This window comes from Camelus bactrianus, chromosome 15 (genome assembly GCF_048773025.1).
Source record: "Camelus bactrianus isolate YW-2024 breed Bactrian camel chromosome 15, ASM4877302v1, whole genome shotgun sequence".
Taxonomy (NCBI): Eukaryota; Metazoa; Chordata; class Mammalia; order Artiodactyla; family Camelidae; genus Camelus; species Camelus bactrianus.
In genome coordinates, this window is record NC_133553.1 from 33,416,730 (window position 1) to 33,434,174 (window position 17,445).

At 53.6% G+C, this 17,445-nt stretch overlaps 1 protein-coding gene across 2 annotated transcripts in view; it reads right to left on the reverse strand.

Annotated features, from left to right (window-relative positions):
• ALK (ALK receptor tyrosine kinase) overlaps window positions 1-17,445 on the reverse strand; it is a 678,275-nt gene that overhangs the window by 39,116 nt on the left and 621,714 nt on the right. The window contains exons 14-23 of one of the 2 annotated variants that reach the window (XM_074341849.1): window positions 16,138-16,269; window positions 15,245-15,389; window positions 12,438-12,620; window positions 11,087-11,185; window positions 10,423-10,575; window positions 9,315-9,419; window positions 7,338-7,524; window positions 6,538-6,628; window positions 6,340-6,404; window positions 4,868-4,997 (exon numbers count right to left, since the gene is read on the reverse strand). In XM_074341849.1, the coding sequence (XP_074197950.1) occupies window positions 4,868-4,997; window positions 6,340-6,404; window positions 6,538-6,628; window positions 7,338-7,524; window positions 9,315-9,419; window positions 10,423-10,575; window positions 11,087-11,185; window positions 12,438-12,620; window positions 15,245-15,389; window positions 16,138-16,269 (1,290 nt within the window). Of the gene's footprint in view, window positions 1-4,867; window positions 4,998-6,339; window positions 6,405-6,537; window positions 6,629-7,337; window positions 7,525-9,314; window positions 9,420-10,422; window positions 10,576-11,086; window positions 11,186-12,437; window positions 12,621-15,244; window positions 15,390-16,137; window positions 16,270-17,445 lie in introns of those variants that run through there. The other variant, XM_074341848.1, reaches the window with a different exon arrangement.

The following is a 17,445-nucleotide window of genomic DNA, read 5'->3' on the forward strand; positions in this document are numbered from 1 at the left end:
GCCCCAAGCTCCCAGAAGGGTTTCAGCTGAGCATTTTTAAAAGCCAACTGAGGGAGGGGCGACTCAGGGTATGTGATCAGCTATACACAATTCTCTGATTGATGGTGATTAATCCTTGGCACCAGCAGGCTGGAGGCTATGTGCTCATGATCATTAAGTAGTTAATTTCTTCCACTTGGTGGTGTTTTTTTTTAACATCTGAAAAACTCAGGAAATATGCATGAGATATTATTATCTGGGTACTTCAGAGAGGGGCTTCAGCAGAGGCTATGGGGGAGGGGGCTGTCCTGGGAAGGCCTCACAGGGTCCTGCTTTGTTACAGAAAGAGGCACAGAGTGAGTGCTTTAGAAAGGGATCTGCAGTTTTGGAGGGGGTTACTCTAAACCATGGAGGGTGCCTTGGGGGTCTCGTGGGAAATGGTCTTTGTGCTTGACTTCTCTCAGGACCTTATTGGGGTCAGAAGTACTGGGCACTGTGAAAGAGACAGTCCCCATTTCCTTGGGAAAAGAAAAGTAATATATTTCCAAGAAAATATTCATCCATCTTGCTGTAGTATTAAAACTATATTTTCTCTCTCCAGGTAAGTGCTTTCTGTTCTTGACAAAGAGGACCCAGGCCTAGCTTCCCTCGAGTCTCTTTGTGTCTTAGCCCCCATCACTCAGGATGCAAGGACCACTGATGTCTCAAATGCTCCATGAGCCTGGTGTGCTGCAGGGACTAAATCTTCACAGGCATTAAACCCCGGGCCAGGTTTATCTGGGCTCCCTGTCTTTGGCTGCTCAGAGCAAATTAAATGCTCCGCTAATAAGGCCGCCCAGAAGCAGACAGTTGGCAACTGTGCGGGGGGGGGGGGTTGGGGGGGTTGGGGGAGGGGTGCATTGCTGTCTAGCAGGGCAGAGTACAGCCATTTGTATCCATCCTGGGCAAAGAACGAGTTGGAATCAGGGTTTTTTCCCCACTTTGCCACTTGCCGCACTTTCTTTGGCAACTGGACACTTTTTGGGCAGTCGTGGTGATGGGTGCATCCTGTCCAGCACGCAGAGAATTTTGTCCAGTATTTCCCAAAGCCAACTGTGGGATGGAATTCAATCAGATAGGTCTAAATAGGCTTCTTTATCACAGGAATTATCAGTCTTTGCTATACACTAATGTCTATCGAGAATCAGTAAGAGGGGAGTCTACTTGGCTCTGAAGTTTGACCAGAGATTCTTTCGAGCACGTGTGTGTGTATAGCACCTCAGGGCTTTGGCACTCCCTTCAGGGACACTGTTTAGACCAATGTCCTACTTTCACAGGTGAGACAACAGGCCCAGGGAAGTGCAATGATTTCTTTGGTCACAGTTCCTGTGGGGTTATTTCCAAAGGATTATACACACACACACACACACACACACACACACACACACACACACACACTAACAAAAGACATAATAACATTGATATCTGGTCCCTTCCTAAGGAGCACCTGCATTTAGTGATGAAGAATCACAGGAAGCGGGGGAGGAACTGTTTCACCAAGTGAAAAACAGAATAGGGATATATTTAAAAACTGATAGACCTGAGGGTGAGAGGGAAAGATGAAAGGAAGAAACAAAGAATGCAGACAAAGAACAAAGATATTAAAAGCGGCAAAAATCCATTTTCAAGTGATGAAGACATGAATGATGCTGGGGCCCTCACATTTCTGGCTCCTGGCGTAGCTGACAAAGTGTCCCTCCACACATTTTGGAGCCAGCATTGGTATTTGGCAAAATCAGAGCCAAAGATGAAAACCTAAGCTTTAGTTGAAATCAGAGGTTCTCAGCTCTACACTATGACCTCTAACATCCAAGGAGCCACCAGTGTCCTGAGCATCTTCTCTGGAGCCATTACCTACAGGATTACCATGTTTCAAATAGGTACAGACGCTATAGTGGTCAATGACCGCCACCTCTAATAAAGAGATCGCTGACTCCTTCATGGCCTTTGTCATTATTGATTGAATCAACTGATACTAAAAGAGCAGCTACTAGCCTATATCTGGCATATATTAAATCCACAATAAAAACTTGTTCAATAAAGAGAAGGTCTGCAAAGTTATTTTGACATTAAAAGATTCCTTCCTTCCTGAAGAGGTGGGATCCTGGGACCAAATGATGTTTTTGTCTGTACCCGGGAATTTCATTTCCATGACAGACAGGCCCAGGCACCCCTTCTGTCCATCACGCGTGTATGTCTGTTATTATTTCATGTCAATACGTTATCTGAAGCTGGAGACTCTTAGACCGTCTCTGAGGTCCTTCCATCCTGATGGTCTATGGAACCCCGGAGTCCCAGGGATGGCAGGAAGTGAGGACAGAGAGCTCGTCGGAGTCTTAGTGCCCAGTCAGGTGTCTGCACACAGCAGGTCATCAGGGAAACCTGGAGAGACTCAGGGGCTTCAAACAAATGAATCAGGTGCATTTCAGGCCTTTGAATCCAGTGAGCTCCCCAGCTTGGAGGTACAACTACCCCCCCCCCCCCGTGTGTGCACCTCCCCAGCCCTGATGCCCATCAGCCAATCCTTCCCTTCTTCAGCACCTGTAGGATTTACTGATATTAGCCCCTCTGTCCGCTGTATTCTCACAGTCAGCCTGATCCTCACTCTACCGATTTGGATTCTGTGGGTCAGAGAATCCACGCAGGATGCCCAGCAACCTCCTGACCCCCTCCCAACTCCCTGCCGGTGGGAAGCTGCCGCCACAAACATATTTGCATGGGGTCACTCTGGAGGGCTGTAATCTGGTATTTTAAATCACCCCGCATGGGCAGGTATCTGAGGAAGGACCAGCTCACTGGGACGGGTGGGTGTTCTGGCGGGGTGAGGAGGATGACTGATGTGCTACCAAGATATGGGGGCATGGTTGGCAAGGAAAGCCACACAAAACAAGAGCACCACTGAGAGTTTTTAAAGGGCAGATTTGGTGGGTGGGATCCTGACCCCCAGAAGCAGCTCTCCCAAGTGGAGTCGACTGTCTCCTGGTTGTGGGCATCCCACGGGCAGTGGCTGCAGGTAGAGGTTGGAACTCGGCTGCAGGCTTCTGCTCTGAGCCTCCTCAGGGTGGCCCTGGGGCAGGGAGGTGGTTGGAGATACCAATGATCTGCCCTTCCTCGCTGGTGCATTAAGGGAGAGAGATGCCTTCGTCTGCAAGACAGAAGTCCCCTACCGCCGAGGTCCTTGGACTTGCCAAGTGACGGGTTCCCAGATTCCCTTTACAAGGAGGCCTCTCCTCTGCATGCATAATACTTTCTTGTCTTCAAGCCCCAGGCATGTCCAGTGGGAAAGCCAGAGCTATGTCTCTTCCCAAAGTGTGATACCCCATTTGACCTCTCCCAGAAGCACCACTGAGAATCTCAGGGCACAAGGGCTGAAGGTTCTTCCTTGCTGGGTGGAGGTGGGAAAGCCAAGGCTGGTGCCCAGACCCCAGCAGAGATGCCTGTGGAGCTGACAGCATTTGCTCTCAATGACCCACCCTGGCCCTGGCATGCCATGGCTTCCCAAAGAGGACCCTTGGGATAAACAGCACAGGAGGCCAGAGAGAGCACAGAATCAGGAGCCACAAGTCCTGAGTTTTAGTCCCAGCTCTTCCACTTCCACTGTGTGGCTTCAGCAGATCCCATAACTTCTCTGAGCCCCTGTTTTCTCGTCTCTAAAATGGGGTGAGATCTGCACCGTCCACTTCATAGGGCAGTTTTGAGAAACGTGAAAACTATGAGGAGGATGCTGACAGTGCCGACGAGGACGGTTATGAGGTGGGGTTAGCTTTCTCCCCTTGTCCCCCCGCCCCTTTTTCTCCTGCCAGGTGTGCTCAGGGGCACACATCTTTTCAAGGAGTTAGATCGAACTGCTCTTAGATGCCAAGATAGGTCACCCAGAGGCTTGCAGAAGAGTGTGGTGGCTCCCAAGGCTGTGGTTTTTAAACTGAGCCTGACCGACTAGGGAGCAGGTGTGACCTTTCAAGGTTTCCATCACCTCTTTGAGTCCTTGTGAGAATGTCCAGTTCTGGTTTTGCTGTAGCCAAGTGGCTATCAGTCTTCCTCTGCTTTTCTCAGGGTGGAGAGGCTACAAGTCTTCCCTGTGGTCCTCATAGTCCAGCAGCAATTCAAGGAAGCCAGGTCCCAACTCAGGGGTCTGCTCTGCTCCAGTTCCCAGAGCCTGGGGCCTCTGAAGACCCCAGCAGTGACAGGAGTGGGCAGCTGGACTCTGGCTCTGCCCAGTGTACTGTGTTTTATAAATTAGAACCACCTCTGAGCTGTTCTAGCCCAGCCCACAGATTTCATGTTGCAGATGATGAAGTTAGAGGGGGTTGGCTGCCCTGAGCCACATGGTCATCTAACGGCCAAGCAGGGCTGGGCGTGAGTGAGTCCACCTTGGTTACTTCACTCCCCCAAGCTCTAGCCCTTCAACCATAACACATATGCAGCACCTTCCTAAACATCCCAGAACTTCATTTCGATAGTAAAACTACAAGGTCAGGGCATCCCCTCTTGAGAGACGAGGACAGTGGGCACAGAGTGACCTGCCCTGAGTCGGTTGGTTGAGTGAGTGACATGACTGGCACAAAAGCCCCTCTGTGCTTGTCCCTAGTTTGGTTTCCAGAAACAGCAGGTTATAAAATGGATTCAAGCTGGAGAAGCCCTTGCACAACCTGGTGCAAGCTCCCCAGGGCCGCTCAGCCATTGGCCACCTTCTGTCCCTACGCTCCCGCCCTTCCCCCAGAGCCAAGCCCAGGGGCTGACTCCCTTGGTCCCACTGAGTATGTTGATTCCCAGGCTGCCAACCCGGGCTCCTTCCACCCCCTGCTCCGTCCCCTGGCACAGCCCCTGGAAAAGGCTGGTTCTCACTCACCGGGCGAGGGCGTGTCTCCCGGAGGAAGGACTTGAGGTCTCCTCCCGCCATGAGCTCCAGCAGGATAAACCGGGGCAGGGCTTGCAGGCTCACCCCAATACAGCGCACGATGTTCTGGTGGTTGAATTTGCTGCAGAGCAGAGGGGAGTAACGGAATTTAACTGAGCTGAGTCTGGGAGAATCTGACGTGGGCAAAGCTGGGTACAAAGTTATGTTTTCACTGTCACATTATGGAAATGCATTCTGTAAACGTGGGGAGCAGGGGCCCCATGCTGAGCCTAAGCAGCTGAGAATCTCATTGCTGAGCAGGTGGAAGAACCAGAGGGCAGCGGCTGCGGGAGTTCATCTGCATGAAAGTACTTAGTTGGACACAGGAGGATGCTGCCTGTGCGAGAGCACCTGGATGAGAAGGTGGTATGGGGGAGAGGAACACGTCTTTCTCGGAGGCTGGTGCTTGGACGTGGGCTAGGATTCACGTGTGGGTTCTCCGAGGAAGCCTCAGGTGGAAGCTGGAGGAACTGCCTCCCTGAGGGACTGTGGGAGACCTGCCAGGTGACCACGTGCAGAAGATGGAGGAAGAGGGCCACTGCATCCTGCTGTGGCTTCTGCATGGGGGCTCTGAGATTTGGGTTTTCTTGTTAACATGATCCTGTTAGGACACAAAGGGCAGTGGGGACGGGGAACTCCACGTGGGCGCACGCACGTGGAGCTGAGAGACTGGGTGAGGGCTGCCCACACGTAACGCTGGTTAGTCACTGTCAAGCAGAGAGACTCAGTGACGTGTGTTAGTCACTGTCGAGCAGAGACTCAGTGATGTCGGTCTCCTACTGATGCAGTGCCTCAAACACCCCTCTGGCCTTGCTCCCTCTGCCACTTATGCCAGGGGGAGACCCTGGCCCCTCTAGCCTGTCAGGATGTTTCACACTCCTGGGAGGCCAGGAGCCTGGACAGATCTCAAGATCGAACATCTACCGTCAGGGCCCCAGATGCGGCCACTCCCATTCAGGGGTCCCAGATCCACCAGCTGAAGGGCCAGGCCAGCTGGGTGGACGAGGGGGTACCCCCATCATGCCAGGGCACATTTCCTCTACTTGAGAGCTGAGAGCTGGGGCTGGGAGGGAAAGACCCGGTGGACGAGCCAACCGAAGGAAGCTCGTACTTCCAACTGCCAACAGCCAGCACGCCCCATTCCTTAAGAAAAAGGAGGGAGGCCCAATGGCTGACACAGGGGTGCAGGCTGAAGGCAGAGTGATACTGACTGGATTATTAGGCTGCGAGATTCTTTTTCTGTGACAACCAGTTGGGGGCTGTTCCACCCTGGCAAGATGTGCTCAGAATTTTGGGGCGTCTCCTGCTGGAGAGGAAGAAGTACACTGGAGGACAGCCCGGCCTGCCCTGGAGGCCTGCCTGTAGGAACGCCTCATGCTCCTTACAGGACCGGGGTGGTGTGAGGTGTCTCTCTGTGCTGTTACCTGATGATCAGGGCTTCCATGAGGAAATCCAGTTCGTCCTGTTCAGAACACACCTCGGGCAGCGTCTGGGCACAGAAGGGGAGGGTGGGAAGGAGGAGGAGGCTGTGAGCCATAGAAGTCAGAGGCTGTCAGCAGAGAGCTGCGCTTACAGAGACCTCAGGACAAGGTCAGGCCCAAAGTGAGGGAGCCGCCTCTTACCTTTACAGCCACTTGCAGGGGGCTCGGGTCATTGGGCATTCCAGAAACCTGACCTTCATACACCTCCCCAAACGCACCGTGGCCCAGACCCCTGTGCAGAGGAGAAGGCGAGATGAGGCAGGGGCAGGGGGGCTGGTGAGAAAGTGGCCAGGGCACATTTAGTGGACACACACAAGGAGCAGGGGGTCACACACACATTCAAGAGTAATGTCCTCAATCTGGCTTTGCTCTGCAGTCCTAGGCCTCTATTGCTTTATCTGGCAAGAAAGGTTCCAACTGGGGATTCATGATATTGGCTGGACATACCTTCAGTGAATACTTACTGAGTCTCTGATATTTGCCAGGGACAAAGAGGTGAATGGGACATGGTCCTGCCAGAGAGGCTCAAACTCCCTGGGGAGGGACAGATGGCTGGCAGACACCTCCTGGCATGTGCTCAGTGAATGAGAGCCGAGTGCACAGGGTGCTCTGGGAGCTGGGAGGGTGGAGAGGAGTGAGGCCTGGGGAGGGGTGCTTGGGTAGACTTTGAGGCTTGCCCTGGTTTCTCTCATCTAGGCCTCCTCTCATTGTACCAACCCCATGAATACATGGGGTGCTGAAACAAACAATTAAACACCCACCTGCAATGGCCCTGAACATGAAACCTCCCCCCGGGAGGGCGGGGGCTATCTCAGGGATGGCTTTGCTGGCTTCTTGTTGCCAGAGGACTTGAGGTGCAAGGATGACATCCAGCCCCTTAGAACTCTCCCCTCCCTCCCTCACCACCCCCGCTGCCCCACAGGACAGTGGTGGGCACTCACCTGATGAGGGTGATGTTTTTCCGAGGCACCTCCTTCAGGTCACTGATGGAGGAGGTCTTGCCAGCAAAGCAGTAGTTGGGGTTGTAGTCGGTCATGATGGTGGAGGTACGGAGTTTGCTCAGCTTGTACTCAGGGCTCTGCAGCTCCATCTGCATGGCTTGTAGCTCCTGGTGCTTCCGGCGGTACACTGCAGGCAGACGGAGGTCACCCGCAAGGTGGCCCCAGGCCAGGTAGCCAGGCCATCTCCTCCAGGAAGCCTTCCTGGATCTCCACTTCCCCCCAGGGATCTAAATTTATCCACCACACTTGGTCATACTAACAAAATGATTACAGGTGTGAAAGCATACCTTTAACTGAAAGATTAAAGTAAATGTAAAGCTTAAAACCATATGAATGTAAAAGATTTATCACATTATGCAGGGCCACAGGCACATTTGTTTGGGTCCTCTGAGAAGCAGACCCAAGATGGGATTAACGTGCAAGGATTTTATTAGGGGAAACGCCTGTGAGAGAACTTCAGGAGGGAACAAGGAAGGCTGGGAGAGCCACCAGACCATGTTGAAAATCTGACCCCTTGGGAAGGACAGAGTGAGGGAAGGTTGAGTAAAGATCCTTGACAGCCGTTCAGTTTAAAGAAGCCCCAGCAAGGCTGCTGGGAAGTTCTGGAGCCAAAGAGGCCATCAGAGGAGTCCCATGTCTCCAGGAAGCCTTAGTATCTCTGCTACGCCCAGGCACCAAGTGGAGCAAACATGGCCATGACTTTGAGAGTACAGCTGGGGGTCCAGTCACCTGTGCTTCCTACAGTTGAAGCACCACCAAGCCACATAGCTGGACAACTGCCACAGAGTGCAAGGCCTCTATTCTGGGTCTAAACTGGTGCCTGAGGACCTGAGTCCTAATCCTGCCTTTGTTACTTACAAGCTGTGACACTAAGTGACACGTGACTCTTTGATCTCAGTCTCCTTCTCTAAGCCAGGACAGTAACTCTTGCCCTGCCCCTAAACCCCCACTCCCTAGGGTTGTGATAATGAAATGAATTCAACAGCATAAAATGGTTTTGGAGAGTTCTAAAGAGCTCTCCCAGTGCAAGTGACCAACATCAATGTTATTACTACATAAGAACATTCCATAAGGCAAACTGCATGGTAGGTGATTCGCAGGGTGGATTCTGCATTTAAAGCTCAGCCCCCACCACTTACGGGCCAGAGCAAGTGAGGCAACTTCTGTGCACTCAGTTCCTCCTCTAGGAAATGTGCCAGCTGTGATCATAGGATTCTTTGAGGATTTAGTGAACTAAAATGTGTCAATACCCCCGTGTGTGCGACAATGGTATCAAGGATGGTGTCATGGGGGTCACACATGCTACCATTCCCCCGTCCTCCCAGATCCCCTCACCCACGAGGGGCTGGCCTAACAGTGCTGCCTGGAGTCCAGCTTTGCCCTCCGCCTCGCCTCAGGTCCCTGCCCCCTTGCCCCAGGTTTTTGTGGTGTAAGAGCCTGGCTGGACCACGCTGAGCCTTCTGTGACCGGCAGATCAGCGCCCCTTGGCTCACAGGCCTAACCGGAAATACTCAGAAACCAGCTCCACACTCTCTGCGTGGGGAAGACGGGGCTGGGGGCGCGACCCAGGGAGTGAGCCAGACTAGAGGAGGCTGCTCTGATGAGAGATAAAAGTGAGGTCTGCAGTGCGGGCAAGCTTCAGCCATGGTGTCCTCCTCCGAAGAGTGCCCGGTCCGTGAGCGGCCAGGAGGCTATGCTTGGGGCTGAGGGTCAGAATCAGGGGCTCCCAGGAAGCAGAGCTGTGCTGGGGGGTGGCAGGCGGGGGGCTTCTGTTTTGGCTCCGCCTGAGCCGTGCTCATCACCACCCACCCAGAGTGACACCTCAGTGTCCGTGGCACAGCCTAAGATGCTATTCCGTCCTGCCAGATCAGCCTTCCCTGCCCCTCTTTGTCAGTGCCGGGGCTCTGGTACACTCACCGATCATGATGCCAGAGAAAGCCAGGACGAGGGCGGCCACAAGGGCAGAGGTCACGACGGAGAGGATCAGTGAGAGAGGCAAGTGGGGCTCCGGGGTGGGCGACACTGGAAGACAAGTCCCCACGAGGCACAGATGACCACGCTGATTCTCCTCTGAGATGACCTCAAGTCAGAAATCCCCTCCCCAGCCCGGACAAAAGCTGCCCACTCCTCCCCAGCCCTGGACACCTTGACCAGCATCCTTTTCGGAGGACCAGGCGTGAAGCAGGAGCATCCTGGCTTTACAACTTTCAACAGAGCTTTTGCAGGGAGGGCGTATGTAACAGGGATAAATATCAAATTATGGACAGGGATCCAAAACATCTCCTGCATATGACAGGATGAGGATGAAAGGTGAGCCAACGGTGGCTACAGAAGAGATTCAGGCGCCTTAGGTGACTACAAACTCGGTGCAGCCCAACGACAGTGTGCCCATCAATAACATTCTTGAGGCTGAATTGATTCCACATCCCTGGAGCACTGGGTCCAGTGCTGGGGAGGGAGGGCTCGGTGCACGCTGGCACCGACCACACTGAGGCACTGTCCCCGGTCCCAGACACTGCATTTCACAAGGGACAGTGACAACTGGAACACCTGCAGACGCGGGATGCTGGGATGAAGGGGAGATATAAACCTGTGTCCCACATGAACGGATGGAAATAAACAGCTTTTTTGATCTGGAGAAGACTCAAGGAGGAGGACGGCAGCACTGTCCTCAGACACCGTGCCGGCAGTGCTGCTGCAAGCAGGGAGCCAAGGAGTGGAAGCACAATGTCTGGTTCCGTAACTCCCCGATGGGACAGTTGCCTTGGGGGTATGCTGGGATGCTCCAGTGGGGACGGGCTGGCCCCTTGCTGAGGATGTGGGGGTTCACACCCTGGGTTAGGGGTGAGACTAGGTCATGAACTGTGACCCCTTTCACACACAGGTCTCTCTGCCCATCGTCAGAGCACTAGTGCTGGGGGCAGACGGGGTGTCAGGAAGTTTACAAAACTGCACCTGAGGTGTCTCAGAACCCTGGAAACCAGCTGCGGCTCAAGCTCTGAGACCCCCTCTCCCACCCCCTTACCGATGCAGGAGACGCCGTCCTCAGCCAGCACTGTCCCGTGGTCACAGAAGCAGATGACCTTGTGGCTCTCGGGGTCCATGTGGCACTCATCTACCTCACAGTGGCTGCAGTTCAAGTAATGCTTAATATTCACCTCCCCGTGGCCCTCCATCACTGGTGACAAGGAGGGAGGGTCAGCCTCAGTCAGAGGCTGTGAGGGCCGCCCTGCACCCCACTCCCAGGCTCTATGCTTTGTCTTCAGCTGATCAGGGTGGGTTCTCTGGTCCCTGTTCCTGTGTCCTACTGCCCCTGGAAGCACAGCCTGTGCATGAAAGTCCCTGATGTATCTGGTGAGCAGAACTCAGAGGACATGTAGGGGCATTTTTGTAGGCAAGGGGAGGGCCCACACGAGGGACATTTGGGTTGGCTGCTACGGGTACAGGGCCTATTACTGTTGAATTTTCTAGGACCGCCTGCCCAGTAGTCAGTCTTCTGCCTCTGGGTCCATATCAGATCACACATCCTGATTTCCAGAAAACTTGGTGAGAGGAACACTAGGAAGATTTGCCTGCAAGGGACCCACAATCATGCCTTTGTATCCTGGACTCACATCAGTAACCCCGAGGTTTTAGCTGGGAAGAACTGGCCTAAGGAAGCTGGTTCTGCCACCTGGTGGAGTGGGTACCTTTTAAAGCTGGGGTGTACAGGATGCCCAGGGGATTGATGAAAGAAACCCCGTCCTCCCCATCCATCTCAGGGTCATTGTTTGAGGCTGCGTTGCCACCTGTGGCAAACCAGAGAAGAGTTTAATGCAGAGAGGTGGGTGCCCAAGTCTTAACACACATGCACATCAGCGGGGCATGCAGTCGGGCAGGGAGGGGCCCCAGGGGCAGGGGCGGTGGGGAGGGAAGGGAGGCTCAGGGCACAGGGGCTGCACTTGGGGCTGGGCTCAGTAGATTTAGATGCTCAATAGTGGGTGTATGGGGCACTTTCTCCTCCAGGTCCAGGCTAACTCTCACTGGGGTCTCCACCCTTTTGCTGGGGCCCCCCAGGAAGCAGTCTATGTGAGCAAGAGTTGGAAGAGTTCTAGTCTCCACAGGCTGGGTTGGCCCCTTGGCCCCTCTTCCAGGCCGGGGCAGCAGCACAGGGGAGTGGCTCTCCTATTCCATGGGGTCAGGGTTGGGATGAGGGGATGGGTCCCTGTGCCTTCAGGCTCCTGTCCCTCCTTTTAGCAGGGGCTGGGTTATTTTTGGGCTCCCCCCTTGGGCTCCTCCCACCCACCCAGGGCTTGGAAAGAAGAGCATCTGGTTAACACAGGCATCTTATACACAGCATAAAGCAAAACATAGACAGAACATCACAGTGCGTGCATGCGTCGTGTCCTAATCTGTAGGGGTGGGGGAGCCATCATCTCCCAGCCTCTCAGCTTCAGAAGGCTCGTCTGCTCTGCTCAGAAGCCCAGAGGAGAACAGGGCTAGGAGCCAGCTGCTTGCTGAAGGGCTGGGCTGGGACTGCCCGCAGCTGCCCTCAGGAGGAGCGCCCATCAGTACGGGGAGTGGTGCCCTTCTGGAAGCTGGTGGGCTGGGGCAGGGGAGGGAAGGTGGAGAGTCTCTGAGGCCAGAGTCCGCAAACCAGGTCCTTAGGGAGCCGGCTTGGCAAGGACTTGGGCCGGGCCTTCCAAAGGGAGGCACAGGGCAGGGTAGTCTGGCCTCCAAGGTTCTCATGCCAGTGTGTCCTTGGAGGCGACTCAGAGAATAGTCTGGGAAGCCAAAGCCCCTTTATCACCGGCGTTGGGGGAGATCAAGGATCACATGGGATCTTGATGCCGTCATTGAAACCTCGAGGCAGGATGCTGGCTCGTGAGCCAGCACCCTGCCTCTGGCTCATCTGGTGGGGCTGGGAGGAAGGCGTGCACACAGTCCACACTTGGGGCGGGCCAGGGGCGGGCAGGCGGGGGTCAGTTAGAGGACAGGGAGGGGAGGTGCCTAGGACTAAGAGGGGAGGGGAGTGACACCTTGAACACGAATCATCTTTACCTATATATCCTCCGCCTCCTCCACCTGAGGAGCACCCCCCTCCACCCCCTCCGAAACCCCCTCTCGTCTCCCACCCCCACTTCTTCATGGCCTGGGGGCAGGAATGTCCTCCGGTGGCACCCTCCAGCAAAGACTTTCCGGACCAGAGCAAGGAAGTGTTATCACTCCAGCCACCTCCACCACCTACGGGAAGAGATGGAGAGAAGTCTCAGTGAGGACGCTGGCTAGGTTCAGTCGGCTACTCGGTCTGGCAAAGGAAGCAGGACTCGTGTGCTTCGAGGGGAGCTTTCCCCAGCTCCAGCACTGAGGAGACCAGTCTTCAGGGGGGTCTGGGGGCTTCAGAGTCCACGGCTGGAAAACCCAGGGTATACTCTTTGCCCTAGGGAGACCAGCTTTGGCCACAGGTGTGCATGTCCAGATGGAAGCACGCCTCATACCCCTTCCTGTCAGGCCTCTGGCTCAAAAGCCCAGGGGTGTGTTTGGTTAGGGATGGGGGAGGTGGGGGAAGGGTGGCATGACAACTAAGCTTGTTCCTCTGCCCTCCCTCTATGCTTGCCAACTCCTGAAGCGCTGGGCCTTCGTTTCATCAACTGCTTCCCATCCCAACAAGAACCAGGACTCACTGGTCCTTAGGCAGCCAACTGTCAAAACCCTGCTGAGGTCACTGCACTGAAATTCCCAGCAGGAATCCTAGACTAGACATCAGATAACTCAAAGGGCTTTAACCGTTTACTGGGCAAGAACTTCCTTGGTCTGAGCCTCAGTTTCCTCAGCTATAACTTGGAGATAATGAGACTCACCTCATGGGTTAGTTTCAAAGGAGACAGTGAGTGTGTAAACTGTCTTATAAACCACTAAATGGAGGGATCGCTGGGCATTTGTGAGGCAGGACACACGTGTGCAGGCCTCACACTCTGAAGCTCGGGCAGTGTCTTGCCTGCCTGCTTCTAAGGAGCTGCTCCAAGTCAAGGGCAAAGAGGGCTGGGGTGGGGGTGGGGATGCTCTGCCTACAAAGCTAGCAGCTGGAGCTGTGCTTCCCAGTGCCTAGGGCTGTTTGAACTCTTACAAAGAAAATGTTCTTTACAGAGCTAAGTTGAATGCAATTTTTTCTTAAGGCCACAGGCTGACACAATAAGTCTGTCCTGAGGCCCTTGAAATTCCAAGACCCCCATGTTGTTTTGTAAGACATTTCAAGAGCCAGTCAACTCCAAATGACCCAGAGGCCATTTCTGCTCCAGCGGATGATGGGGGGCAGGAACTGGGAGAAACTGCAGCGGTAAGCCTGCTGGAACCACGAGGGTTACTCTGCCTGGAAGGGTCACCTGGGAGAACTTGTGGCCAAGGTTATTCTGGACCCAGAGGGGGCAGCAGAGGGACGTCTAGGTGGGGGAAGCTGCAGACATGGACGACTATCATGCTAGAAAGAGGGAGACCGGTTTCAGGAAATGAGACCAAGGTCAAGAAGAAGCTTGAGTCTAGAACCCAGACAAGCAGAGCTGAATCGAGCCCCCTGGGCAAGCTGTGGAGACCTTCTATCAGCTTCGGAAGCTGCTGGCCTTGGGTTTCTAGTGTCAGGCCTCCCTTCTGCCAGCCTTCTGTCAAGGCTGTTGATGTCACCTGGCGGAGGGAAGGCCCCTCAGGTCCCTTAGCCGGAAGTGCACTCTGGCAGCTGTGCAGGGCCGTGAGCAGCACAGTAAACAAATGAGGCTGAGACAGGCCTGCTTCCACGTCGCCCTCCTTGCCCTGCCCCAGCGCCCTGCCCTTTTCTCCTGCACAGCCCCTGGCTAAGTTGGTCTCTGACCCCCCAACCCTACCTCACAGCCTTCCAGCAAATGTATGGAAAAGAAAACAATGAGTATAAAAATAGAAATAAGTCAACAACCATGTTTTACAAAATGGATTGCGTATGACAGAGTTCGGCCATCTTGGGGAAAAATCCACCAATTCTCTGTGAGCTTGTTGCCACTTCCGTAACGTGAAAATAGTATGTCTGGGAAACCCCACAGAACTGTTTTGAAAAGCACACGTACAATAGATGTGGAAGCGCTTTGAGATCAGTAAATGCTGGACGGGTGTCCGGGTGCTGTAAATATCACTGGGGGTGACTCCTGAACGCTGTGGACCCCACGGCTGTTTCTCCTTCTTCTATCTCTAGCCATCTCTCGACTGAAGAGAAAGTTTTGAGTATTTATTTTAGTTAATCTCAACTCTTAAATGCCTTCAAAAATCCTCCCTCAGTCTGACTGTGGAGAAGAGAAAATATAATGATGAACTGCATTTTCTCTTTAGAGACAGCTGACTTCAGAGGGATCAGAGAATTGACATCCCCTTCGGTGTCTGTTCCCTATTTCTGTGTGATTGGCTTTCACTAAGGGAAGCAGAAAGCCCAGCCATGGAGGTTCCAGAAAGAGATCTTCCAGTGAGGAGATGTGTGAGCTGGCAGCCTGGGGCCTGGAAGTACAAACAAAACACAGGGGCCTGGGCGGGGGACTCTGCCCAGATTTTTTCCACCGGCTCACGTCCAGTTGCATTTGGTAAAGCCTGGGGAGGGTTGGATTGGTGGTCTGAAGGCTGCTGCCTGCCTTATTTTCTCAGTGACCTTCTGCAAGTCTAAACCCCAGGTCAGCAAGGTGACCTTTGGGTGCCCAAGACGTGGCTTCCCCTCTTGATTCTGGTACCAATATCCAGAGCTCCCAGCAACTCAAGGACCTGTGACTAAGACGCCCACAGGTGAGTAATGGTGCCTGGCTGAGCTAGCGCTCACACAGCCCCTGGGGAACATTCTGGGAAAGGGTGCAGTGCTTTACCTGCGGCTCCGGAATTGCCGTTCAGCCCTAGAACTGAGGAGTTATTCTCCAGTCTCTCTGGGTGGAACGTGTCTGTCTTGGCCCCGTAGGCCCTGCCGCCACCACCCGCCGCAATGATCAGGGGCACTGGCACGCCATCCTTCATCTGCCCGGGGGAGACATTCAGAGATTGAGAAACCGAGCTGGGCTTCCACTCTGGAGACCCCTGACCCATTTCAATGCTTCAATGTGTCCGAGTGTTTGCTGGGCCATGGGTGACATCTCGGTGGTCTGAGGGCTCTGATCTCCTGGTACAACAACCCAGCTCAGCTCCTCCCTGCAGCCCCCCACCCCCAGCTCCTGTATCAGTCCGGGTTCAACAAGAGAAGCAAAAGCAATAGGAGATATAAATACATACGAATACCAGGAGGGGAGGCTCGGTCTCAGAGACCGTTTATACAGCCTCTTTCCTGAAGCATCTCATCAGCCTTAGGGGGCTGGGAGGTGGCGCCCAGAAGCAGGTCTCCCCACTTTCCTTCCTCTGCACTCTCAGGGGTCTCAAACTGAGTCCTCAGCATCACTGTCCCTGCAGGAGGATCTAGTGGGAAACCTTTGCCTGTTTTTGATGGTGTCAGAAAAGTCCACCTTAGAATAGAGGAGGGCACAGTGGGACCCTGTGGAACTCTGAAGCAGGATGGCAAAGGCCTGTGTGGTGAAATCGGGCCGGTACATCAGCTAGAGAAGGCCCTCCATTTCTTGGACAGACAGGGAATCTTATATCCCTCTGGCCCTTGGTTTCCTCAACTTTGAATGTGGCTAAGAGCACCCAAGGTATTTTGTCCAGGGCTGTCCTGAGGATCCAATGCCAGGAAGCAGAGAAGGCGCCACCCGGGGCAGCTGGCACCAGACCTCACCTTAAATACGTAGGTGGCTCCGCCCCCTCCTCCGCCCCCTCCTGCCCACTCGTGCACGCTCCTGTTCACACGGATTTCTTCTTCTATCACGTTGTTCTCTCCAATGCAGACTTTCTGGATTAATCGGTTTGTCTGTAGAAACAAAAAGCACTTCAGCTTTGTGCCCAGGCTTCTTTACCTCCCAGCAGACAGACTGTCTATGCGTAAAGATAGGGTTTGATGATCTCTCAAATAGCTTTCAGTGGAGCTGAGGAGACAGAAATTACACACAGATAACTGTCAATCTGGGGCAGTACTGGAGAAGGAATACAGGGACAGCTTAGGTAGAAAATGCATGAGAAGTTGAGGAGAGAGAGTGAGACTTTGTTGCTGACTGCTGATCAAGGAGGACTGCCTGGGGGAGGTGGTATTCAGTTGGGCCTTAAAGGACAGGGAGATTTTTAAACACAGAGAATGGGGGAAAGTTAGGACATTGCAGGGGAGGAGAGCAGCATGACCCCAGAGGGAAGGAGGTGAGTCGGGTATTTTGGGAAAAAGTACAAGGAAGTCTCTTTGGCTCAGAAAAGTCCATCTTAGGACAGAGAGACGGTCTGGGAGGACCTGCGAGGATCCATTGGACTCTGAAGAGGGGATGACAAAGGCCCTATGTGGTGAGACAGGGCTGGAGAGAGTGTAACTGGGAGTGGGTGGAGGGAACGAAACCCACGGTCAGATCATGGCCAGAGGCCTTGAAGACAAACAGAGAAGGAGGTGGACTTCATTCTCTAGGCAGTGAAGTGCCACTGAGGTTTTTTGAGAAGTTGCAGTTTGAAGCATCATGGAAAGAGAAAAAAAAACAGTGCGAGGCCAATGGATCTTATTCCACTCGGTGTGTGCCCAGGCATCTGGGAGTCTCTAGGGTGAGCCAGAAATTCCTGTGACCCAGAATCCTGGAATCCCGGAATAAAGGGGCAGCGTTTCAAGAACAGCCGCTCTGCTTGTCGGTCACAGCAGCTAGGACGAACTCTCCACACATTGGCCTGACCTCAGAGAAAAATGACTTCTCTTTCACTTAATAGAAAAAAGGCCAATAAAACATCAAATTTTCATCAAATGTTTCTGTGTAACCAGCCGGTGGACATGGCAATTCATCTCGAGCCATTCCTTATGCTAAAGCACTCGAGGGTGCCGGGAATGAGTACTAGAGAAATTTCCAGATAAATAGCTGAGATGCAATTTGTTTCATGGCATTTTGGATTTAATGATGGAAATAATTTGATATTTTTTAGAGTGGATTTAGCGTGGGTGGAAGGCTCTGAATTGCTGTTG